Source organism: Podarcis liolepis (assembly GCF_965112155.1).
Source record: "Podarcis liolepis genome assembly, chromosome: 6".
Lineage (NCBI taxonomy): Eukaryota > Metazoa > Chordata > Lepidosauria > Squamata > Lacertidae > Podarcis > Podarcis liolepis.
Window position 1 is genome coordinate 41,226,999 of NC_139559.1, and position 26,659 is coordinate 41,253,657.

At 41.6% G+C, this 26,659-nt stretch overlaps 2 protein-coding genes across 13 annotated transcripts in view; both read left to right on the forward strand.

The window, feature by feature from the left end:
* Positions 1 to 5,710, forward strand: part of BLACAT1 (BLACAT1 overlapping LEMD1 locus) — an 84,094-nt gene extending 78,384 nt beyond the window's left edge. For all 9 annotated transcript variants that reach the window (XM_083509145.1, XM_083509148.1, XM_083509142.1 and 6 more), the window contains one exon: positions 785 to 5,710. The gene's annotated coding sequence lies outside the window, so the exon portion shown is untranslated. The remainder of the gene's footprint in view (positions 1 to 784) is intronic.
* Positions 5,711 to 12,946: 7,236 nt separating this feature from the next.
* Positions 12,947 to 24,990, forward strand: LEMD1 (LEM domain containing 1). Of its 4 annotated transcripts, none has more exons than XM_083509068.1 (8): positions 12,947 to 13,199; positions 16,641 to 16,827; positions 17,505 to 17,612; positions 18,232 to 18,305; positions 19,838 to 19,921; positions 21,121 to 21,216; positions 22,830 to 22,891; positions 24,661 to 24,990. In XM_083509068.1, exons 2-8 carry the CDS (start codon positions 16,659 to 16,661, stop codon positions 24,878 to 24,880), a joined length of 813 nt encoding a protein of 270 aa, XP_083365194.1. In that variant the 5' UTR covers positions 12,947 to 13,199; positions 16,641 to 16,658; the 3' UTR covers positions 24,881 to 24,990. The 4 variants fall into 4 exon arrangements, with proteins under 4 accessions (XP_083365194.1, XP_083365193.1, XP_083365195.1 ...); XM_083509067.1 differs by lacking the exon at positions 12,947 to 13,199 and adding an exon at positions 13,209 to 13,355; XM_083509069.1 differs by lacking the exon at positions 12,947 to 13,199 and adding an exon at positions 13,317 to 13,473.
* Positions 24,991 to 26,659: the final 1,669 nt, after the last annotated feature.

Sequence of the window (26,659 nt, forward strand, 5' to 3'; positions counted from 1 at the left end):
AGAACTAATCAAGCAGTGACATTGTTTTTGCTCTCATCCTTGTCTCTAAAATTACATTGGCAGGCTTCAGTGTTGACTCTAAATCATATGGCTTAGAGTTGCTTAACCTGCTAGTTTATATTTTCCAAGCATCAATACAGTAGTACCTCGGGTTACAGACGCTTTAGGTTACAGACTCCACTAACCCAGAAATAGTACCTCGGGTTAAGATAAGATGAGGATGAGGATGAGAACAGAACTCGTGTGGTGGCAGTGGGAGGCCCCGTTAGCTAAAATGGTACCTCAGGTTAAGAACAGTTTCAGGTTAAGAACGGACCTCCAGAATGAATTGAGTTCTTAACCCGAGGTACCACTGTACTGCAATGTATGGATGCAAACGACTCAATTTTGGTTGGAAACATGTGCATCCGAAAGAAACATAATAATATTTGCAGTTTTTCAACTTTGAGAAAGATGTTTAAAAATGAATGAGAATCAACAGTCAATATAGGTGAGTGGGAAGTTAGTCGGTGTGTGTGTGTGTGTGTGTGCGTGTGTGTGTGTGTGTGTGTTTGTGTTTGTGTGTGTGTGTGTGTGTGTGAAGATTTTTACCATTAAAACTAATTGCCTGCAACTTTGCTTCAGGGTATCTTTCAAGATAGATAATATATTGTCTGTCTGGATAAATATTAGTCTTGCTCGGAGCCAGAATGTCTCCCAAATGTTTAATGGTAGGGTAGGAAACCAAACTGTGTGTGTGATGAAGCTTTCTTCAAAGTTGTGCTTTGTTTTGATCTTTTGACAGAGGTGATGCTGCCAAGACAACTTTCATTGTACCTGTTTAAGGTAAATGACAAGTTTTTGTGACCAGCTGGACGGGTGCAGGACATGCACAAATTGCAGAAATGAAGCCAAGGAAGGGAGAATGAGTCAAATACCTTGTTGTACAGCTTCCCAAGAAGAAACTGTGCTAAATTATAAACATGAACATCTTTCCCAACCTAAACTACTCTGCTATGTACACTTGCACTACTAATCCTAGAATCTTAAACTGTGAAATAGGAATAAATCCAATAATTGTGTTATTTCTGACTGGCATTTAAAGGTATTACAAAAAATATAAGTATCAGGTTAATTTCAGGTTGTACAGTTACTGCATTCCAATATTACCTAAAGTAGAAAGGATACTTTAAAAAAATCATAATACAGTTGTATGGGGGGTTTTTGCACTGAGGCTGATATGGCTATAAGAAGCACTTTATTTCTACAGGGTCAGTAGATATATGTTTTGGGATGAGGTTAGACCAGCATCTAAATGTTCATGGCTTTGTTGCTCGCAAGGATATAATCCCTCAGGAGATAGAAACAAAAAAACCCAAACATCTACTCAGTATCTCTTTTCTTCTACTTATAGCTTATTGCTATAACCATCTGATATATTCTCTGAATTTCAAAGCTGAATGCCTGGGTGGTCAGTGAATTTATGAATTTTTCAGAGGGTGGCTGAAAATGTTTTATATTATTTTGTCTGGCCATAGAAAATACTGCAGTGACCAAATCTTGTCATAATTATCATTGTAAGCAATAGGCACTATATTGAAATTGGTTGAAATCCTGTGCATATTTATGTATGCAGTATACAAAACTGTGGGCTGGATTGATTCTGCATCTCTGATTAATGGAAAGAATTGTTATCTACCCCATCTATTTATTGAATGTACCTGCAGTCAATTCGCACAGTCACATTTATGAGTGACCACACATATATATATAGACCACTAATGATTCAAGTAAAGTCTATATAGATTTATATATTTATCTATATACACATATAGTCTAAGTTTACTCTTAATTATGCTGGAGCCTAGCTAGTGCACAGCAATTTATTTTTATTTTAAAATGTCCTACGTTCTCTGAAATACGTATGTGTAACCTAGACGTGGGCATTGGTCAAACCCAGCAACTTTGAGATCCTTGGATGTACACACCTTGAACCTACCAGAAACATTACAAGGCAATTATATATCTTTGTGAAATAAATTAGAAACTCAAATGTTTCTTTAGTTAGGTTCATGAAAGCTGTTTTTTCCACAGGGCGGAGAACTTGCTGAGAAGTTACAAAGACACACAGATAACTCTGTCTTTGCTATATGACTCCAACAAGTTCCTCTTCTGGGAACAATGACACTGATTGTGTCATTGGATATAACAGTAATATTGTATGTATTCAGGGTTGAAGGTGCTATACAAAAGCTAAGTGTTAACGATAAAGCACAAGCTTCAGTCCATTCCTTTTGACAAACTACTTAAACACATACTTATATTGTAGGCTTTGAGAACCACAGCTACCTTGGAAGTTACAGTGGTTCCTTTGAACAACTTGAGCACAGAGTCATTGATAAGGGATGGAATTAAGTGTGCCTACGGACACTTGCTAGGCCAGACCTAATGATAGTGGTCCACATTCACCGTTACTGTAATTCCTGTGACCTCCATGGATGTTCAAAACTCTCCACATTTAAAGGTACTGATGTGTCCTTATCAGCCACCCAAACCTCCTCTGAGCAGTGCATGAGATTCCAGGGGTCTTGGCACTTAACCAAGGTTTGTGTTTCATTTGGAAAATTAAGGCACATATGCAGTGTACTGACATCCTGAACAGGATAAGCGGCATAGCCTGTATTTTTACACTGCTCTTTGTATCTTCCTTTAATACTCCAAATATTTGCTAAATGATAAGAGTTTAGGGGGATCTGCCTGACAAACACATAACAATATGTTTAATGCCATTAACCGACAACCAGGGTATTGAGACTCACTATATAGTCATTTCCAAGCCACCTGTATTGATTTAAAACACTGGGGAATCTAACTCATCCAGAATGCATGTATCATCCATGGGGAATATGCCAGTGGAAACCCCTGCAGTTCCTAAAGGTAAATCTATGTCATGGGCATCAGAAATGGTAGCGATTGTGATACTGGAATGTCTGAGGAAACAGATAAAGGCATTGCCTGTAACAAGAGGAGCAAATAAGAGTAATTGAGGGCACGGGCAGAAATACAACTTGGCATAGACCGTGATGCCTTTCCAAGGTACTCCAGTGTGGCGTAGTGGTTAAAAGCGGTAGACTCGTAATCTGGTGAACCGGGTTCGCGTTTCCGCTCCTCCACATGTAGCTGCTGGGTGACCTTGGGCTAGTCACACTTCTCTGAAGTCTCTCAGCCTCACTCACCTCACAGAGTGTTTGTTGTGGGGGAGGAAGGGAAAGGAGAATGTTAGCCGCTTTGAGATTCCTTCAGGTAGTGATAAAGTGGGATATCAAATCCAAACTCCTCTTCTTCATCTGAAAAAGTCTGATGCCTCCAAGTTCATTATAAAGGATGTCACATTTAGGGAGCTTTCTTCTGTCATAATTATGGGCCATGCCCCATATTAAACCTCCACCTGCCCCCATCAGTGGTAGCTGTTACCTGTTACACATGCTCTGTTCATCTGCGATACTTTGGCCAACTTTTAGAGCTGGCAAGACCAAACTGTGTAGTAGTTATCAAGAGACAGTCAGTTGGGTCATGTCAGGACATATCTCTGCAGTGGGGACAAGTGAGTCTTAAATGTTCCTAGCATAGCCCCACAGTCCATCCCCCCCTGCTGCGGACGATTTGTTCAGCTCTCACTGCATGGAAAATCTTGAGCCTATCTTGAAGACTGAATGCTTTCTGTGTTTTGTTTTGTTTGCTCACATTGCATTTCCCCCCCTAAAACTCCGAAATGTCTATTCAGGCTTCTTTGTGGGAAACCCCCTGGACATAAGGGTAGATGAAAATAGATGCTGTTATATTAACTATTTTTAGATCTCATTGTAATTGTGCCTATCGTGCAGAAAGTTTTTGCCTTGCTATGCCATACTGGTTGGTCTGATCTGGATCTCCAGCTCTTGTCAGTAAAAAGGAGTCTTACTTGAATTGAGGACAGGGAAACACGAAGGCAGAAAATGTCCCCGAAGCAGGCTACATTTGTTTCTTCTCCCCTTTTTGCTCTCTGGATTCCATCATATAGGAACCTAAATAGAAATATTCCTCAGTAGTCTTCCAGCCTCAGTAGCCATAGAAACCAGCTATTTTTATCTATTTTGCATGATATCAATAAATGACTTTTTCTACACTGGATAGACAGGTCAACTCAGCTTCCTGCTAACTGGATGTCCTTAATAAGCCATGCATATCTGTTGTATAATATTGTACACTGAGAATAGAAAACAGGATTGTTTGTAAGTGCACAAAGGATTCTGCTATGTAGATAATTCACATTCTATTACATACCCTTTCAGAGAGAGAAAATATTTACGAGAATTTTTAGAATACACCCTTTGTAGTATTTATTTATTTATTTATTTTAAAAAATGTATTGAGAACCAGGTGGTAGTTGTCATTTATCCTTGATAAACAAGCATTCGCTTTTAACTAAGATGACAGCTTTTTTTAAAAAAAAAAAGACACACCACAGTGTCTCCTTAAGATTAAATTAATGACTGTGAGAATATCACGGTAACACTAAAGAAAGCCAGCCAAAAATAGTGTAATTGTTTTATGGAATCCAGTCTGTATTTGCTAAAAGAGGCTTTTATAAAGCAGGATAAATAATCAAATTTGTATGCTCAATAATCAAGTGCACTTCACAAAAGAACATAATTGCAATTTGTAATGCAGGATGCTTCTCCTAGGATTTCCAGTCCCACAATTGGATGATTATGGTAGTCTGCCATATCTCTTTGGAGTCCTAAATGTTTATCCATTTATTTACATTGCAGAGATGAAGGCAGTGCAATACATGCAAAACGTTTATTTGAAACCTATACAGTAGAGTCTCCTTTGTCAAAACCTTAATTGAAAACTTGTTATCCGAATTCACTGTGTACTTCAGAACTTTTGTATCCCTCTGAAAATATTTCCATTTATGTGGCCCACTGAGTATTTGAATGCTTTGGATGACTCAAAGGCCATTTCAACACACATATCTGTACAGAATTGCTGTATGTGCCCTTAAAATCCTATGAGCCTTTTGGTTGGGGAAATTTTTCTGGTGAAAAAAATGGTGCTAAAAATACATATTCATGGATTGTATGTGATATATATGATATATCTTGATACAAAGTAAGGCTCATTGACATCTTGCTAGATGTTACTGAGATTACCTTGCTAAAATGAAAGAGATCATTCTACATGCCCCAAAACCTTAGCTAAGGTAAAATCAGAGAAGCCCCACTGACTTTATTACTGATGCAAGCCTGCTGAGCATGTTATATATACATTCCAGTGCTTCTCAACACTGACACAGCAGGACCCTCTTCCAATCGGATCAGTAAACCCCTCACGGCACAGCTGATTTTCTTTTAGCACTTAACAGATATATTTTGGGTTGTAACAACATAAAGCCCAAAGACTTCTGCTCTAACAAGGTGGTTTACAAGGTTGTATTATAAATTATAGATGCCTATCATGTCTGTATCTTTCACTGAAATACTTGCCGATCGATTGGCCTTCTGGCTGATTAATTCCCTTTTCTTCCCAATGCCCGTTTTCGAACCAGCTTGCTTGACTTCAGTTCCTTCCTTTGTATTTTCTTTCTGTAAACTATGCACTTGAAGTAAGCACTTTTTTGCTCTAACTGTGAAAGCATGCTTAGGAGAGCAGATATGTTAATTGCTGTAATAAACAGACTTTATTATTACGTCTCTTTGCAGTCTATAAATTACATCTGCTGTTGCTTGATGCTTTGTTTATTGCTGCTACAGATGAACTGAAATACAGCCCTAACCTGAACCACTGCTCACTTAAACAAGTGAAAGGAGCACAAAGGTAGAAACACTTGCTGACTATGATCAGGAATAGAAAGCAAAAGGGTGGCTGAAAGGGGAGGCAAATGAGGCCACTTTGCTGGAAAATGAGCTGTCCACCCTCCTTTTTATTATTCTGTATGATGCAAACAACACAGAAATAGCACAGCCATTACAATGTTTTCAGTTAACAAGCTTTTAGATCTATATACTCTACCCTGGCAGCCTAGAATATCCAAGATGTTTGGGCCACTGGGCCAGGAAATTCAAAAGGTGCCCTCCAGAGTGGGACATGCCTACAATCTTGCTGTTCTTTAAAGCCATCTCCAAATCTGATGCTTAATGGTAGGATGAACTCTGCATGATAATGTGGAAAGGAAACAGAATGAGTGGGAAGGTCCTCTTAAATCCCTGCTGATGTATCTAGGCATATCTACCCTGGCACCTCCAGGCAGGGATGAAGAAATCCTGTAGTTAGTGTAGACCAGTGAAGGCCAAACTTGGCCCTCCAGCTGTTTTGGGACTACAATTCCCATCATCTCTGATCACTGGTCCTGTTAGCTAGGGATGATGGGAGTTGTAGTCCCTAAACAGCTGGAGGGCCAAGTTTGGTGTAGACTGGTATAGACCAAGGATGAGGAATCACAGGCCTGGAGGCCAATGTAAAAGCCTCTTTCAAGCCCTCATGACTCTCCCTTGGCCATACATGCTTTCCAGGCCACAGCCCTCACCAGCCCTGCTTTGTACTCTCCTAGGGTGTAGTTGCCTGGCTGGAATATGTATGCAAACTCAGGTTAGGATTGCCTGGATGGAAGACAGAGGGAGAAACTAGTCTACCATAAAGGTAAAGGACCCCTGACCATTAGGTCCAGTCTCAGACGACTCTGGGATTGCAGCACTCATCTCGCTTTATTGGCTGAGGGAGCGGGCATGACTAAGCTTCTTCTGGCAAACCAGAGCAGCGCACGGAAACGCTGTTTACCTTCCCACTGGAGTGGTACCTATTTATCTACTTGCACTTTGACGTGCTTTCGAACTGCTAGGTTGGCAGGAGCAGGAACCGAGCAACGGGAGCTTACCCCGTTGCGGGGATTTGAACCGCCAACCTTCTGATCGGCAAGCCCTAGGCTCTGTGGTTTAACCCACAGCACCACCCACATCCATACAAACACAATAAATTCACATTTGCTGATGTGCCCACTCTTGTCTCTGGTCTGTTCCATTGGCAATACTTTTTACTAGAACCAACCAAAATGTCACCAAATCATGAGAAGCTTTCCACTTCTACAGAAGTCTGTCGGGCAAGATGCTACACAAAGTATGGGGAAGGGGAGGGGGAAGTACAAAAACTAGCCTGGGTGTTGAAACCAGGTCAGCTTACAGATTCAGTTCCAAGATGGAGATTGCAGAGTGACTGGCCTCTCCCAAGTGTCAGAGTCATGAGGACCCCCCTTACCCACTCTCCTCATATGTTGTGTAACATATTTGAGTTCTGGGGAACTCACAAATTTGTTAGAATTTTCTGACATTTTGGTAGGTCCTAAGAAAGCTATTGCTCAGGGAGATCTTGAGATGAAGACTGAAACCAAAGAAGCATCCAAAAGATGAAATGTTGTAGTTACAGATAACCTCAGCTACCCTCACAGGTCTAATTCCAGCATTTAATCTACTGGATAAATGGTTCTCTAGGAAGATGGGTGTGTTCCCTAATACCTTTTATTGCCTCGGATATTCCAGGTTCTAAAAATAAAACTGCAAAAGTTGTCACCAGTTTTAAATAGACTTGAAGGATTTATTTAAACATGATGGTTTGTGAGATCTATATCTATATCATCTATCTATCTATCAATCATCTCTCTCTCTCTCTCTCTCTCTCTCTCTATATATATATATATATATATATAATCTGTATATATGTATAACTTTATTTTCAAGGTCTAGGCCTTCATAAGACATACCAGAATGTATTAAAACAATACAAATACAATTTAAAAATTGATAGAAAGATAACCAACACAAATCAGATTAAAGCACCAAAAAGAATACAGAGAGCCTCCTTTAAAAAAAAACAAAAACCCCCAATCCAAATAAAAAGAAACCAGCCTTTTATAATATTTCTAGATCACTTGTCTTTTTTTGTTATTTCACAAAGAGAGCAACCCTAGTATGAGAAAAGGACATATGAAACACTATCATCTATATGTAGCATATATCCAAAATCCAGGAAGGTCACTTGAAACTCTATAAGAGATCAATAAACCTCAGATTTAAGCCTTATTTGATGTGGAGAGCTCCATATCTAGCAATCTAATCCAAAATGAAAAATTAAATGTGTGAACCACCCTAAAGATGAAGTGTAAAAGAACCACAAAGCCTTTTACACTCAAATCCCTTTCTCTGCTTTAATGGTAAGATATATTCCTGTGAATTAATAGATCAGCTTCCTATTCCTTAGTAAGATATAAAGAACAAAGTAGCAGCAGTCTGTATCAAAACAAGTAGTACATGATTCACAAAGCTTTTTCCTGGGATATAAAATGTCAGGACAAACTTTATTATCTATTGCAGTGGTGGGCAGATTTCAAACATGCAAGATCTATACTTGTTTTTTCCCTAGAACTCAAGAGCTGGAGTGAAGCGCAAAATATTGGCTTAGAAAGATGGACAGACATACACTTAGAACTAACAAACAGGGCACCTCTGGGAATAACCCATCCCAGAATATTTTTCAGTGTCGGAACTGAAATAAAAGTCCTTTCACACAAAAATCCATTCTTGGTTTCTCCCCCTCATCTATGCTTTTTTTGTTTTTGTTTTGTTTTGTTTCAGTAGCCTAATTTCAGGAGGAAAGCTGAAGTTATGGGAGTCAGAAATCTTTGCTAAGGACCTGGTAGATAGGGATCAACTTTTTGCCTACCCCTGACTATTGTATGTGCGTCATTAAAAGTTGAATAAATTATACTGGAAACTTCGACAAACATGTTAAAACCCCCATTTATTATAAGATACAAGGCATTTAGAGATATCCTAAGGTAAAACTTCAATAGGGGCTCTTCCAGAAATCAACTTCCATAGGAACAGCAGCTGCTGATCTGAAAGTACATTTTAACAAAACAAAAAAAGTGTTGGTAAAAGTGCAAAAGAAGTATTTAAAAAGCAAAGAATTCAGAGAATGGGCGCATAATAGCCTTAAGAAGATGAGGCCTGCATGGGGCAACTGAGATTGTGGCCCTGAGCAGACTTTTTCAGAGGTACCGAAAGGTCCAGGCCGCTTCCAGCTGTTGGGGATGCTAGTGATAAGAACAATAAAAAAGATGACATATGAAAACAATTAGACACCAAAAACTGGTTTTGCTTATATAAACAGCAGATCTGAAAAGACATGTTCATCAAGGTCCAATTTTGAGCCATCAGAACCGATGTATTTTTATTAATATTTGTGAGCATTTTAAACTCTTTAACAGGAAAAAGATCTATCAGTTAACAACAACAAAATTGCATTTAATTTGCTTAAATTTGCAGCCCTAATCAGACAGTGCGCCACGGGGGGGGGGGGTCTGATGCACATAAAGACAAGTTGTGAAACTTATCTAATGCCAAAAAAACAAACAACTGTGTGAGGTCCCCACCCTAAATCAATAAGTGTCTAAATTTAATGCCTTGGCAAAATGGCCTTCCTGCGTCCCCCTCTGCTTGGCCTTTGCCCTGAGTGCACAAAAAAACATGGCCCCGGAACCTGCCTTTTACTTCACAAAACAGTTAGAAAGGAGTGATTGATGCAAAAGCTTGATAAATAGCAGCTTAGATAAGAAAAAAATTAACCTGAAATGGAGTCAGTGGAAGCTATTATTTCAATGGCGCTTCCATGTAAGCATTTGTTGGTTTGTACCTTTATTGGGACACGGGTGGTGCTGTGGGTAAAACCTCAGCGCCTAGGACTTGCTGATCGCATGGTCGGTGGTTCGAATCCCCGCGGCGGGGTGCGCTCCCGTCGTTCGGTCCCAGCGCCTGCCAACCCAGCAGTTCGAAAGCACCCCCGGGTGCAAGTAGATAAATAGGGACCACTTACCAGTGGGAAGGTAAACGGCGTTCCATGTGCTGCGCTGGCTCACCAGATGCAGCTTGTCACGCTGGCCACGTGACCTGGAAGTGTCTGCGGACAGTGCTGGCTCCCGGCCTATAGAGTGAGATGAGCGCACAACCCTAGAGTCTGTCAAGACTGGCCCCTACGGGCAGGGGTACCTTTACTTTACCTTTACCTTTATTATAGGTATTCAGGGATGTGGGTGGCGCTGTGGTCTAAACCACTGAGGCTTAGGCTTGCCGATCATAAGGTCGGCGGTTCAAATCCTGCAACAGAATGAGCTCCCGTTGCTCGGTCCCAGCTCCTGCCAATCTAGCACTTCGAAAGCACCTCAAAGTGCAAGTAGATAAATAGGTACCGCTCCGACGGGAAGGTAAACGGTGTTTCCATGCACAGTTCTGGTTCGCCAGAAGCGGCTTAATCATGCTGGCCACACGACCCGGAAGCTGTCTGCGGACAAACACCGGCTCCCTCGGCCAGTAAAACGAGATGAGCGCCGCAACCTGAGTCATCTGCAACTGAATTGGTCAGGGGTCCCTTTGCCTTTATTATTTAACCCAGGCCCACTTCACATATAGGTTAGTTTTCATATATCTTTTCCCCAAAACACCAATGCCTCTTTGGTCGGAGGCCTGCACATTTAATTTTATGGCAGCCAGCAGCAGCAGGCTGCCCTCAGTTTAAAAATAACTATTTTGACAGTTTTGATGCAGCTATGTGAACTACATGATTTTTGCATTCTGTACTGCCTGGAGCTATATGAGCTGAGAATAAGGCAGTAAGGAAAAAGATCAGACAGTGCCATCTGCAGGGCTTTCCCTCAGCTTTTTTTTTTTCACAGAACACATCAGCTAGCAAAGCAGCACTTTGGAAACTTAATTCCTTCCACGAGGGCACTTCGCCACAGCAGGAGTCTAAGATCCACAGTAGGCTGAAGATAGGCCAGGTTTTTTCTATATAAGTGAAAACAATGAATGGTGTCATAAACATCATTTACAGAGATCCAAGATGAGGAAGAAAGGATAGAAGGGAGAATCGTCACTTAACCCTTGGCTGCAACCTTATTGATGAAGCTGTTAAATTAACCTTTTAAAACTAATTGCAGAAGCATCCCTGTTTACTCAGACAACATCTGGAGAAAAGTTAATGATTCTGGAGATTTTCAGTGCAAAAAAATTAAGTATAAATTTCATACAGCACCATCTTAGATGTATTCTCTTTGCTAAAGATCCACCGTCTTCAAATGGGGTGTATGGGGTGTTAGGACAGGAGTAGTACCTCTACTATTGGGGGACATGTTGTGCTCCTTCTGGGGTAGTTTCTCCATCTTTGGTCCCCACCCTGCACTCAGCTCTCACCTGTGGCTCCTGGAAGCTGTCAGCATTTGACAGCAGCCACACCCCAGGAACAGCTTCAACTTGCCAGCTAAACCAGGTGAGAGTAGCTGATGGGTCTCAAACCATCAGTGAGTTAGGGATTTCCCCAGCATGTGAAGACAGGTTCTGGCAGACTGATGGATGAGACCAATAGTAAGTCCAATGGTCAAGACGGTGGTTTCTGCACGTGCTGTAGAAGGGAGGGGCAGATGGGGCTCATCAACCTGGAAAGGGAGTCCATCTAGGAGAAGGAAAACTCTGATCCTAGATCTTTGCTGCCTTGCAGGATACCTTGGGGGGGGGGAGGCAAAGGAGTAAACCCTACAAAAATCCGGAGTGGAGTCCCTAAGATGGTTTGATGGTGCCTTGTAGGTCTTCTTCCGGCAACTCCAGCAGCCAACCTGGTGCCAAACATATTGCTCTGCTTTCCTTTGGACCACATCAGTGAAGCTGAGAGGAGGGTCTTGTCATCTGGGCAGCCCAGGACCTCCATACACACTGTGCAGGCTTATGGCCTGGAGAGGTCACTTTGGTGCTACTACTGCAGCAATTTGACTTCACCCCTGGAGGCACACTCCATTGTGTCTTGAGGCAGAGGGATGTCAACAGCCATCTTAAAATAGTGCCTGATGAGAAATATGCAAATGGCTTTAAAAACAAACTAAAACACTATTTCCCCCCTTTCAGAACCATTGCCTCATGCAAACTGATACAGATTTAGCCAATCTGATCAATTATTTTATCAAGTAGCAACCTGATCCTATTAGGTGAGCTAAAAAGCACATTGATTTGGATGGGTTGGTGTGTGCTATCGCTGCCTAGAATGCAGTTTCACATATGCACAGGATTTCTGTGGTGACAATCCTGTGCACACTTACTTGGTGGTGGTGATGAAGCAGACTCAGTACACAAAGAAGCTTGTACCATACTAAATTTGGGGTCAGTCAGCTTTTACTTGGGAGTAAGTCCCATTGAACTAATTATTTCCTTTTGAGTTCTAGTTAAATGTGCTTAGACTGCAAACAGTCTATACCGCTATTTATATTTCTATTTTTACCACCATTACATTTCTAGGAAAGCAGTAATTTGGTGAAATGCTGGCTCTCCTACAGACATGCACATGCATGGTTTCGGCTGGACTTTAGTTGGCAGGTGGCAGCTATAAGATTTATTGGCGTGGGTTACGTGGACTCAAGTCTTCCGTGGCATCGTTGTTATCGACCTGTTGTGCGTGAAAGTGTACGCGGTTTACATCTTCATTAAATTACAGAGGTGAAGTCAATATGGAGACGACAACAAAATGAAAGTGTCTTGTTGCGCATTAAAGACTTTAACCATTCATGAGAGAGGTATGAAGTGTTGGTCTGCCAACTGAGGACTTCTCATGCCTCAGAAGACTCGGTCCACAAAATAGCTACACTTTTTTAAAGCGACACAAGGCTCTTTGTTGTATTTTCTTATCAACAGCAACAGTCGCTCTGCAGGCATCGCGTTCCCTGCCCAGAGACAGCCGCTTCGAACCTTACCACTTATTGCTCCCCCTCCCCCCCCGCCCGCAGGCCCTTTAGTGGACCTGTCCAGTAAAAGTATGTTCCCCATAAGATAGAAGCAGGTGGTAGCTTCCGGCGTAACTGCCTTCTCAGTGTCTCAGTTTCCCGCGTAGGTTCCGCCCATAAAGAGGCGTGGTCTGCCTGGTGGTTGGCTGGGTAAACACATAGGGGCTGTCCTTCAAAACGGCGGTTTCAAAACAGCCCGGGAGGGCGCGAAGCTGTTGCTCCTCCTACTAGCTGCCTTGACATCTGTTTCTGCGGGGAGCTTAGAGTAGGGTTTTGAAGTGGAAATAAGTAAGGCTATGTAATTTCTTTTGCTTTAGCAAAGGGTAGCCAGTCTAGGAATGCAGAAAAAGCAAGGTCCCCCACCTCGGTGAGTGTGTATTTTAAAAAAACCCCAAACAGAGAAGAGCGCATGCGCAAAGAGGAAGCGGGAGGGGAAGGGGAAGAAAAAAAGCAAGCCGAAGAGCGGCGGCAGACTCTTCAAGCTGAGCTTTCGAAGAGCTTCCTAAGACCTCGTGGCGCAACGGTAGCGCGTCTGACTCCAGATCAGAAGGCTGCGTGTTCGAATCACGTCGGGGTCACGGGTCCCCGGGAGGGGATTTATTTTACCCCTTCGATAAAGTTGTAAGCAAGAGGAGTCGAAGGTTTAAAAATACCTTATGTTTAGAAACACGCCGTTCTCTCTACGCCGGCCGCTAAAGAGCAGTGGGGGGGGGGCGCCCCCTCGGGGTTTGCAGTGCAGGGTGAGGAACCCAGACGGGGGTGAAAACGGGCGTAAAAAGCGCGGGGGTGGGAGGGCCGTCGCGTTCCGCGTGGAATGTGGCGAATGGAGCGTGAGAGCGAGGAGACTGAATAGTGAGGCGGGAAAGCGAAAGGGCGAGGCCCAGTTTGCTACCGTCCAGGACGAGTTAATAGGACCGAGGGGCCATCCAGATTCATTTGCCTTTTCTTTTCCAAAGGAGGGAGGAGGCAAGTTTGAAAAGTAATAGCAGTTTGGGGAAACTACCTCACAGAGCACTGTGAATTTTTATAGGGCGTTATTAAAGCCCCTCAATGAGGTAAATATAGAGCAAAACAAGGTTCAGGAGATGCTTTTGGGGAGGCCCTACGGATTGCTTTTTTTCCTTAAAAATGTTTAGGGGTACTCTCATTTTGACTCAAGAAAATAGATTTATAGTTCAAATCGGGGAAAATAAATACAGGAAATAGTACAAAGTAAAAGTACAGTACAAATACAGTAAAAGTACAAAGATTCACAAAATGTTTACCCCCAGGAAATGTGTACCCCCAGGGAAAAAAACACCAGCCCTACCCCTTTTTACACTGCATTCTGTTACTTGCTGTTTGTTCACAATATTGAAAACGTGGCCATTTTCATTTTTAAAAACCCAGGTGTCCTATTTTCTATATCCCTCAGGAAAAGAGAAGGGTGAATCTGAAATTTTATCCTCTTTCCAGCCCCTCACTTTCACATACATTTTAAAGAACATGGCATTCAGATTATTATTTTTTTAAATGGAAAATTGGGGACTGACAGGGTCGGCTTCAGATTTGAGAAACTCCAGGGCAAAAGTGCTTTGGTGGAGCTGGCAGGAGGCTTACCTAGCTGCATGTATCAGCTGGTTGCTATCCAGCCTCCCTTTCAATTTTTCACAACATCTGTAATCTAAACTCTGGGGGAATTGTGGGGAATTAAAAGAGTGTCCCGATGCAGCTATACAGACCAGATGTACTGACACTGCTGCGTGTGGGACACCCTGACCCACATTGCCCAGGACTTCCTCAAACTTGGAGCTGGTCCTATCAGTCCCCAATTTTTCATTCCATAAAACGTGTTCCTACCCGCCACCACCCAAAAAGGCATGGGGACCTGGTGTGTGTTTGTGTGTGATCTGCTGGCTTCCGAAGGATGCCAAATGTTCATGCCAGTACTTGGGGTGATTTAATTGGAAACACCTAAAAGATGTGAAGATGCTCACCTCAAGGGTATTTCTCCTGGGTGCCTCCTGACTTGCTGTTTTGCAGAAATAATTCAAGTGCATTCTGGAAATACTGGTTTCTGCAGTTAAAAGTGTTCCGTTGTGCTAGTGCAACAAATCCACTTTATTTTTTTAACCTGGACTTCTTATGGTTAGGAAAGTGGCAGAGGAAATTATTCAAAGTGTGGCAAGAATGAATGATTGACAGGAAGATTCATAAACACCCCACAAACAAATCACAAATGGTCAATTTATATATATATATATATATATATATATATATATATATATATGCTTTCGTAGATTTTCACGGGTACAGGAATGCAGGTTTTGGTGTCTTCGGGTGTCTTCCCGTGTAAGAGTTGGGGTGTCTAGGCGACGTTTCGACGAGGTCTCACTCGTCATCTTCAGGCTGGTGCTTGAAGCACCAGCCTGAAGATGACGAGTGAGACCTCGTCGAAACGTCGCCTAGACACCCCAACTCTTACACGGGAAGACACCCGAAGACACCAAAACCTGCATATATATATATATATATATATACACACACACACACACATACATACATACATTGCCGTTTCACAAAATATTTCACAGAAAATATAATAAGGTAGTGTATGACATAAAAGCAGAATACTACAGTAACAACAGTAAAAATCTGTGAAAGCCAGTTGGTAAAAATATAAAAAGCAATAAAGACCAGAAATAGTCTGCTCTCCCTTTAAACTTTGTACAAGTAAATCGGGAGGAATGCTCAATAAACAGGTTGTCTGGAGGAGCCCTTGGTATGATTTATATGTGGGGATAATAAGAGTTTTGAGGACAAAATGTATTCTGAGAGCTGATTTTAGAATATATACTGATCTTATACAATAAAAACTCCTGCCTTTAATCATTTACTGTATTTTCAAAGTGGGTTACAATAGAAATAAGGTCATAAAACAAGCTGGAACAGCACATTGATGCATCTGATAAGATTGGCTTGAGAGCAGGAAAATATATATATGTAAATCTGAAAAGCAGTTTTGTTCTTTGCAATGCTGTACTGCAGTTAGTGGTTGGAATCTCTTTTTTCTATTTAGCTGTGTTGTTACTAATCGGATCATACTGCTATGGGGGGGATGATGTAATTCTAAACACCAGTTTACTTAAGAGTTTTCAAGGGCATGCAGTGTGCCTTCCTCTCCAATAGGAGGTGCACCGCCTCTTTTGGCTCTCTCTTGCAGAGAGTGCCCGGAAAACAATGAGTTTTTTGCACTGTGCCATTTCTGCCCACCTTCTCCTTGCACAAACAGTTTATCTTGCATAACTGCAGTCCTGTTGAAAGAAACGTTTCTTTGCTTCTATAGGGCAGGCTACAATTGTAGCATGTTCATTGGTGACAAGATTTGGAGGGGAGTATTAGACATGGGACAGTAATCTCTCCTCTGATAAGTCTAGTTTTGCCCAAAATATATCCATTCATTCTGGAACTCACTTTTATTGGTTCATCATGATTCCTGACACTCTTTCTAGTTATATATACGGTACTTTCATTTTTGGAGCATTAAAACTGAAATTTTGGCAGAATCATTTTTGTTGGTGTTGTCAGTGAGATATGTCACTTTATACTTAATTTGGTTTCTACAGTTTTATGAATATGCATATAAACATTGTAATACTGTTTATCTGATCATTCTTTTAAGACCTTAAGAAATCATTCCAAAGCTGGCACAAATCCAGATGCAGCACTTACGCTAATTCATGTTTACTTGTCGCATTCAAAAGTGATTAATGGGGGGAAATACTGCAATAAAGTGAGTATTCTTAACCAGTGTTGTGTTTTTTCATAGACCCTACCATTAGGAGATATGGAGAAAGTTACTGTTGATGTGCACATAGAAAACAAGGGAAAAGATTCTGCAGAACAAGGCTCTGTGGAACAAGACTCCAAAGATGAAATTGATGTTACAGCTCTGAGTGACACTGAGCTATGGGAGCTTCTCTGTGCATATGGAATCACCCCTGGACCAATATTACGTATGCTTCAGAAGAGTGATCACTAAAACAGTGATATAAAGGGCAGTTGAGTCTAATATTGTAGTGAGCAGTTGAATTTGCAGTAACAGATGAGTGATTTCCAGATTAAGGCAAATAGTTGTCAATCCCAGCTAGAGGCAAGCCAGTTCTGGACAGGGAGATCATATGCAATTGATTTGAGGTTCTTTTTTTCTGGGCAGAATGAATGTTTGGTTGCTGCAGGTCATCGTGGGCTCCATTGCTGTGCCCATGGTGCCTTGTCCTTGCAACCACTCCTTGGTAATTGGCAGCAGCCTCTGTGTTGGGAAACTAGGTGAGCAATGCCTCTGCCCTGCCAACAGCTACTGCATAGGAGAGGGCAAAGATTTGTTCTCTGCTGCTTCAACAGGCAGATCCAGCATAAGTCAATGGAGGGTAGGTCTTAATTGTACATTAGGAGAAACTTCTTAACAGTAAGAGCAGTTTAATAATTGGAACCAATTTAGTGGATAGCCCTCTGTTGGGAATCCCCCAGCTCTAGATTTCCTGCATTGGTTAAAGCCCCATCCAGCTCTAACTATGATTATCAACCATTCTGAGTATGTAAAAATTCCTGTTCAATGCAAACAATTTAATAACACTTTGAAAGGCAGCAAGCTTTTGCTAAAAACATTTGTGCTCTGGCCTGTTTCTTTTAGCTTCTACAAGGACCATTTATGAGAACAAGCTCCTGCAGTTGATGAAGCAATGCCCAGGAACAGCAGCTGAGTTGAACAGTGAGGTTAATTCTGAAAATGATGGAGAAGGTAGTACATAGTAATCATTCCCTAAATGAAATGCTTTGAGCCCCCACCCCCAATATATAGTACAGTCCTAATGGCTAACATAGATTTGTTGTAAATTCAAATGGTGACATTCATAATTAAAGTAAGCATTTTGTGGGGATCTCATGGAGCAATCTTATGAAGGGTTGGTGTGTGTTTGAACCATTCTCAGGATTCAGTTGTGTGTGTACTTTTCAGGTTTCATCCATGCACATTGTTTGCATGCATAGTTCCCCATCCTGTTAGGGATGCATGTGCAGAAAACTACTTTCATGAGCATATGGCTGGCACAAGGCACCTGGATTCTGTAAATTGAGAAAACAGGATTGCTGAAAGTACAATGGCTTGGGAAACAAAGGAATGCTTTCCCTATTTGAATAGTGGAGTCCGGGGAAGGATGTTCTAGTAATCTACCTGAGAATAGATCAGGAAAGCATATCACTTTCGTAAAATCCCATATCCTAGCATTGTGCACAGTAAATTCAGCTACTTCAGAACTCTTGAGTTTGGAAGTCCATTTTTGAAAGTATTGTGTTGTATAATGTGGCATAGATGAATCAGTGACAGTTACTAAAATAAAATAATAATAATTCTCACCTAGGAAAAACCACAGAAGTAGTCATCCAAACAAATGGCCTCAAAGTGACAACTGAACATACCTCTGGGTCTGAAAATGTAAGTAACCCAAGGCATGAATATTTTATGGCTATAGCTAAATTGTGAGCTAATATAAACTGATGTACTTTGTGTCAGACTCCTGACAAGTGAAGCAATTACTCCAATCACATAATTAGAATGTTCTTCTGTGGCTTCTGTTGATGCACTAGAGCCCTAGGAAATCTGATGCAAATTGGATTTCACAGATAGTTAAGAATATTCAACTTTATTTACAGACAGAAAATACACATCAGAGGAATTATAACTGGGAATGTAGACGAATTTCAGGTATATTTAAACGGGACAGAACAGCATTCCTAGCCATGCAGTGGATTGTTCCGTGATAGATCTTCTAATAATCAAATTGGCTACTTTTGGTTGTTAGCCTAATGGAGATAAATTTTGGAGAAGCGATCATGGCAGAAATTGATTTTCTGGCAACCCACCAAACCCCCTAGGGATGCCAACCTTGCACTTAAGCACTGGTCAGGTCCAACAATGTGTGGGGTGTGTGTGTGTGGAATCGCTAGATACAAGTCACACCTCAGACATGCTTATCTAACCTGTTATTCTTTCACAAAGAGTTTACAAACTCAAGAGTAACCTGTTACAATGCCCAGCCATACTTCACTCCTTCACTTGATTTCTCCTGAGGTCAGCTGCTGGGTTGTCTGCAGGAGCAGCACTTGAAACACAAACCTTTAAGTCTCTTTTGGAAGAGTTTATTGGCCAAAGGGGGCAACCCCAATATTCTGTGATGTTTATGATGCTATTAAAAAAAACAAAAAAGGCTGCTTGCTAACTCAGGAGTTACCCAGATATCCCATGCTAGTAATTTATTGGTAGGAAAACATCTCTTTAAAATTATGCATTAATTTTATTTAATTCTACTATTGTATAGAATAGTTGGCTCTTTGTGGTCTCTGTGCAAGCACATCTTTTGGTTTTTCACCTGTCCAAAATACTGCTGAGAACTCTCTAAAGTAAAAGTCTATAAACTGATACTTCCTCTCAAGGCGGAAAGTCCTCCCACTACACTTATCTCATAGGGCAAAACACACACTATCATTCTTGGCTTTTTTTTTGTCCACTGAAGCAGCATTGTGGAAATGTTTATTTCTTAGTGAATTTTGTTAGCCATTTTTCATAGTTATGGGCTCATTTGTTTTCAGTTTCCTTTCAGTTACAGTCTCTGGCCTGTTAATTTTTATCAGGATTTGTATTTTACTTTTTATTTGCTTTTCCTCCTGCCCTGGTCACTTATTGTGCATCAGATTTCATTTAAGAATTGTCATGGTAGAAAATGTCCAGTCAACAAAGAACACAATAATTACCACCACTGTTTAGGTGAAGAACACAAAACTGATTCCTGCCTCTTATTCAAAAAACTTACTAAGCATTCTGATCTCAGAACTCTGTAGAGCAGCCAACTGGTTGCATAGTTTCATGTTTATAAAGCAGTATGCCCATCCTCACCCACACATAATATCATATGACCTTCTCTATCTTCAGTTTCAGTCATAGTTTTTATGGTTTCTTTTTTACTTCAGAAATCACCTGCAGATGTGGCAGAACGTCAGAAAAAACTCTTGTCATCTGATGTTGAACACAGTTTAGCTAAAATAGTGGCAGAAGTAAGTAGCTGCTGTTGCAGCCCTTTGATTTAGTCAGGCTGATGCAACTTTCATTGTCTGGGTCATTTAACTTAGTTCTTCAACCTTGGGTCCCTAGATCAGTGTTTCCCAACCGGTGTGCCGCGGCACACTACTGTGCCGTGAGACACCGGCTGGTGTGCCGTGGGAGGGAGGCGGGCGAGTCGGGCGGCGAGAGGCGGCGGCGGCGGCGGCGAGGATCCGCGTCGAGCCGGGGGCGGCTCCGCGGTGGTGGTGCCGAGCGGCGGGGCAGCTCGCGCAAAAGGGAGGAGCGCGAGACAGCGGAGGAGGAGGAGGCCGGCATGTCCGGGCAGCAGCAGCAACAGCAGCAGCAGCAACTCCCGGCGACGGCTCCTCCTCCGCCCGCTATCGCCGCCGCCGCCTCAGCTGCCCTCGCTCTGCTGCCTCCTCCCACCCCGGCAAGGGGAAGGAAAAAAACGTTCACTTTTGTGCGTCCCCCCCCCCCCCGCGTGACGCTGCGCGCTGACGTCACGGGGCGGGGCTTTAATGGTGGTGTGCCGCGAGATTTTTTTCCGGTAAGCAGGTGTGCCGTTGCCCAAAAACGTTTGGGAAACACTGCCCTAGATAATGTTGGACTACAGCTCAGATCATCCCTGACCATTGACTGAGGATTATGGGAATTGTAGTCCAACAATATCTGGAGACTTAAGATAGAAGAACATTGATTTAAATAATAATCCTGCGATACTCTTTGTTGTAGTACTTACTTTCCATGGATGCTAATTCTGAAGGATTGCTACTTTGACTTAACTATTTTATTCCCAAATTAGTTTTTGTTATCCTCTGTGGGGGTGGGAAACTGATTCTCTTATTTTCCTAAAGAAAAAAATAATTTTCAAATTTTGGCCAGACTTGTCATATGTTTAAGTTGGCTGCAATTAATGATAAAGCTGGAGTTGCAATGTCTCTTTTACATCAACAGTTTCTCCATTTTTAAAACTCTCAGAGTGAAAGTGTGGAGTGACTGCTGCTAAAGGAATTGTAGCAAGCAGACATTTTTTTTAGCAGACTTGCAATTTACAAATGAATGATACTGTTCATGTAACATGCCTGAACTTTTGCCAAAGACGATAGATCATCTTTGCTATGAATGCTTCCAGCTTTCATCCTTTTCTTCTTGCCCACACATCTTTAATTAATGTCATCTTGTGTATTAACAGCTGCAGGAAATATTGCCAGAGGGTAAAGTGGCACTGCATCGGTCACAAGGACCAAGGAAGAAAGCTGGCAGTCCTGAAAGGAATTACAGACAAAAGGTATTTTTGCAGCGATGGTACAACACACTCAAATGTTAAACCTGGCACTAAATGTGCCATTCTTGAAAGCAGAGTTCTGGAAGCAAAGACATAAAATATCACTTGTGAACAGCACACCACTCTATAAGTCTGAATATATATATATTCATTCTCTTGTTCTTTGCCCAGATACTGAAACTTGATATATATTTGCTAGACCAAAGTTGTCAAATGTTAGATATCTGTTCTTGCTGTAGATGCTAGCTAACCATGATTGCATTGCTTATTTGTGGATGAACTAGAATTTGACTTGGTTTTTAAAGTCAGAACCTTTTTTTGAACATGTATTTAACCTTCAAGGGTGACATTTCTGAGAAGCTATTATAAACTGTTAGGACATTCAGTTTATGTGTAAGACAGAGTAAACAACAGGCAACCAGCGTTTTTATTTGAACTCCTGAGTTGCCATAAATGTTTCAAATGTTTCACAGGTTTTCATCTGACTTCTTTACTTCCTTTTTGCTTTATTGGCACATAAGCGTTTTGATCACAATGTGTCAGATGGCCTTCTAAAAAAGTATGAAAAGGATTCTTTTTCTTAAGATGTTGCCTTTGGTTAAACAGATTTTTTAAAATGTATTTTACTTCTAGTTAAGGCTGGGCAGGTTGAAAAGTTTTGTAGAGGTGCAGCAGGAAGCACACAAGCTCTGCTAGTTTTACAGTAATGTCAGTCTACGTCCCCAGAGTAGAACTAAGCAGATCATGTCAGTTGCTCCTCCAGATTTCCCTTAGCAAGTAACATGCCCTCTGACAGCTTTCAAGGTAGGAATAATTTAGGTTGTGGAGGACTTAAAACCAAGAACTGGCCATAGTTGTATTTATAACCTCAGAAAAGCAATTCCTGTGTCTGATCGTCATGTCAGATATGTCTGAGCATTTTAGGTCTGGTAAAGAGAATATGTAACTGGCCCACATGGACGTAGGCAGGGCAGGGGAGGGCAGGTGCCCCCCCCCAATCAAGTAAAACAATAGAAATAACTAACTGACAAATCACGTCAGTTCTGCCTCCCCAAGTCCTGCCCTTCCCCCCCCCCAATGAAAATCCTGGCTACACCCTTGCTGGCCTATATGCTTACCATTTCATACTTGCTTAGAAGCAAGCTGTTTCATTAATCAAAAGTGATGCACATATGTGGGACAATGAATTTGGAAACCTGGACACTCTGGAAATTGCCTCTGGTTCAACACATCAAACCAAGAAAGCCAAATGTTTCACCTTCCCCATATAGAACTCAGGGAAAGTTGTGTTCAGACAATCCATGATGAACTAACACATTTGAGTTTGTCTCTAAGAAGATTATAATTAATAAGAAAGGAACACAATTGTTGTTTTTTTAAAGGGCTTATGCCAGGAACCATTGGGAACAAGAGAGAGAGGTGATATATTTGGCTATGTTTAGAGAATCAGATTGATAAAAGCACAAACCTTATAGCGGGGAACTTTCACATAATATGATCTAAAATAGAATATTATCCCTACATGACAGTACCATTCAACTACAAGCTTTCACCATAACCACAAAAGGAGGTAACTGCTAGGATGCCTATGAAACAAACCTTTTTCCTTTTTGCAGACAAGTGATCTACCACACCAAGACTTTGGCTATCCTGATGTTAATGTTACTGTAGGACAAAGGTAAAGCTCTTCAAAAACTGCCTGACAAAGGATCTCTCCCTCTCTCTCTCTCACTCACTCTCACACACACACGGAGATATCAACAGTTCCTTAGAATTCCTAGTCTTGGAAGTAAACTGAAGAAGTTCTGTTATGGCTTTCCATATGCTGTGGAAAAGAAACTCATTGAACATACTGAGTTTGTGAATATTTACAGCACAGCAGAGTTAGAGAACTGGATCAAGCCATTGGACCAGGTCTTTACCTTCACAAACCCCTGTGGGCCAAGTTAGACTGGTGGACAGAACCCACCACCTATTAATTATTTGATGTTACTATGATGTCAGATGACCTGTTTTTTTCCAGGAGAAAAAGGTATATGTCCCTTCCCGGGCATCAACAATCAGCTGATTGTTGGCACTTGAGAAGCATCTGTTCAAGGCCTGTGCTTGGCAGTTGAGATTATAGGGGTTTGGGAAGCACTTAGCACAGGACCTGCAAAGCCCTCCTACACAGCACTCTTCAAGTACCAATAACCAGCTGATTATCATCACTTGGGAAGCATTGCACTGGGGGCCTTGGTTGATCGTGGATGCAAAGCCCCTTTCATCAAGCCCTGCCTTTACCTTCCTCATGCCTGCTATCATATATGATGGGAAGTGTAGAGTAGATGGGTGTGGCTTGGCCAAAACAGCCTCGTGAACCAAATGAGGATTCCTGGAATACCTGATGAGGCCCATGGGCTGGAAGTTCCTCACCTGATTTAGAGCTTACTGGGTTGCATAGGTCAATAATCTTACTCTGCAGATATAAAACAATTGTGTGTTATATTAGTTTCAAGGGAGGTCAGTAGCTTAACACTCTGATCCATGGCTTAGCATAAATGAGCAAACATGGATTCCCAGAGTGAAGATGGGGACTGCAGCACTTTCCCCCTGGTCTTGCTGCTGCTGTTAAGCCATGATTTGGCTTAGCATTATACCCAAACCCTAGCTTGTGGTTTCTCTCTCCCAGACAAGCCTCAAGTGGTAAACCAAGAACAAACCTTGGTTCTAACACCTAAACTAGACAATTATTCCAGCTTTTCTTCACAATTAGTTTATTTGTGGTGCAAGCAGGTGGTAATACTTTCTGCTTTTCAGAGCACTTAATTTTAATGATAGAGGGCAGAATTCATCTAACCAGCCCTGTCAGTTAAAACCTTGCATAAGGACTGTTGCTTGCATTATGGGGCTTCCCTCCCCTCCAAAAAAAGAGGCTTTTGGAGGGATTGGAGAACTCACAGGAGAGTTGGGAGTCATTTCATCTGACAAGGTGAAATGTTTGTGTAGAATTGGAAGAGTGCAATACTTAAATAGTTTAGTCTGAGGTAGGGAACAATTGATTGCTGGGAAGGGGAAAACAAGCAACAATGGACTAAGCCTTTGGAAAATATATCTTTGTTGGGATGGGACTTTACTAGTAGTTCATCAATTGGCCTAACAAATGTGCTGCTAGAAAGCTTGAATGGTTTCCAGAAAAGTTAGGACAGAGAATTTTCAACAGCATTAAGCTGTCCAGCCCATGCCATTCAGAATACAAAGTTCCCACCCAGTACCACTCCTGCACCTGTTCTATACAAAAATGTTATTCTGAATTATAGTGCTGCAGTTTAGTAATCTTCTAGTTTCCTGTTTTTCTAGGCTAGGATGCTGATCTAGTGTGAGGCTACATGTCTTAATTTGAAAAGTGATAGGCAATGTTTCTCTTTTTAAAAGTATGATCAGCAATATTGCTTCTTGTGTTTCTAGTGCTAGAAGAAGAAGAAATGCAATAAAGGAGAATCCTCCCTCTGTGAAACAAGATCCTGAAACCAAATTCCATGTAGTACCTGGGAGATCAAGAGAAGGACGTATACCAATACGTGTAACGATTGCTGCTTTTGCCATCTTCATGTTCGTTCTCTTTGTGTATGTAACTATGGAAACTAATTTTCATAATACATTCACAAGCTTTGCCAAGGGCAAATGAGTGTATTCTGTCTTTTAGAAATGGAGTTGTTAGACCAGACAGGGTGGTTCTGTCTAGCTGCTTATGAATTAAGTATTTGGGGGTAGCTGATTAAAACACAAAAAGAATTATCCTGTGTGTGTGTTTTCTTCCTTTAGAGTTTGTATTAAACCAGTTTCTCTTGACTTCAACATCTGGTAGCATCACCTTTCTTTATAATACGACTTTTCATTATTGAGTTCATATATGGACATTTCTTTAGAAGGTTGAATTAAAATTGCTCACTTTGGCATGTTGTGCCATTTTAGGGGGGGGGGAAATCATAGAAACTTGCATGATCTCTTTAGCAGTCAATTTTCCATTCTAGTTACTAGACCATCTGACCAGAAAATATTGTTTAAGCTGATGAACCAAGCAGTAAGAGATAGGAACCCAGAAAAGCAATATGCCAGCAGTCTTGCTCCCCCAGTATGTGTTCATGCCTATAAATGTTGTTGCAGAGTGGTTCTCTGTAGGTGCTGAGCAGGACGTGTGTCCCCGTCCATACTGATGAGCTGAGGTCATGTCTGCATGTTACAGCACAGCCAGGCACTTTACCTCAAGCAGAAGCCCTTATTACTTCATATAGGACAGGCTTGCAGACTTCTCCCAGGAGGAGCTGGACCACACAGAGAGCCTGAGAAGTAGCAAGCTACTAAATGGTCCAGGGCAAAGGACAGGAGAGCTCCTGCTTATGGTAAGGTGTCCATCTGTAATGAAATGTGTGTATGCAGCTGTAGCTCACTCAGCTCAGAATAGACTGGTTTTATTGCCATCTTTCCTTCTGATTGGCATTCTGACATCTGGGTATTGAGAGTTTAATTACACCAGATTCTTTTTGTTTGTTTACACAAATTAGACCAAAGCTTTTCTTACTCATTTAAGGCTTTGTTTTGTGAAGCATGAAAGTGATTACATTATCAATTTCAACTCCCCTTGTTATAGGTTGAATACTGTGATGGGACGATGAGCTGCTTGTGCGTAAAATCCAAGTCCCTCAGAGTTTGTTCAAGCTTGCAAACCTCTGTCTGTAACGGAGCCCCTTAAACATGGCTCCGTCAGTCGCTAGCAGATTCCGACAGTGGTTGCTTTCGGAATCGCTTCCAACATAAAAGCTCCTTAACGGAAACACGTCTTCTGGACTCTCTACGTGACAGTTTCCGGCGAGGAGTGGGTGTCCCTACAGGAGGTCCTGAAACCTCCCCACTGTCTTCGCTGGAAGTGTCTCTGAGCCATCCCTCCTGCTTACTTTCCCTCAGCTCACCTCCTCTCCCCCTGCTGGTTCCCTCTTCAGCTGCTGAGTCTCTCCCAACCTGTGTGAGCCCTTCCACCTCCCTTCCTTCCGATGGCAGTTCCCTGACAAATACTAAGAAACTAGAATACTGGGTTATGGAGTCACAGCTTTTGTAGTCATGGTTTTTAAAAAGCATAAAGTATCTCACAAATGGTGAAAGCTCAAAAGTTGCTTTAAGACAAATTTTAACTTTTTAGCAAATGCCAAGTTACCTGTGTAATTTCTACAATCTTTGTTAAAGTGCTTTATTACATTTCTATCATCCTAAATTGTACACCTTATGATTTTATTCTGTGGTAACAAAGGGGCACAAGCAGCAATCAAGTTGTCATTCCTCTCATTCAATGAATGTTTCCTGTGATTACTTCCTGACATATGATTTAGTAAGAATGAGAGATGGTTTGGTTTGATATCTTCTAACGTATCCATGAAAATGATATTGTACAATTACCTATAATAATGTGCAG

Coding starts and splice junctions, on each gene's coding strand:
- LEMD1 (XM_083509067.1), top strand. CDS start 13,242: ATGCGCAAAGAGGAAGCGGGAGGGGAAGGGGAAGAAAAAAAGCAAGCC. Junction 13,356..16,640: donor TAAGACCTCGTGGCGCAACG/GTAGCGCGTCTG, acceptor GTTTTTTCATAG/ACCCTACCATTAGGAGATAT. Junction 22,892..24,660: donor AATGTTACTGTAGGACAAAG/GTAAAGCTCTTC, acceptor TTGTGTTTCTAG/TGCTAGAAGAAGAAGAAATG.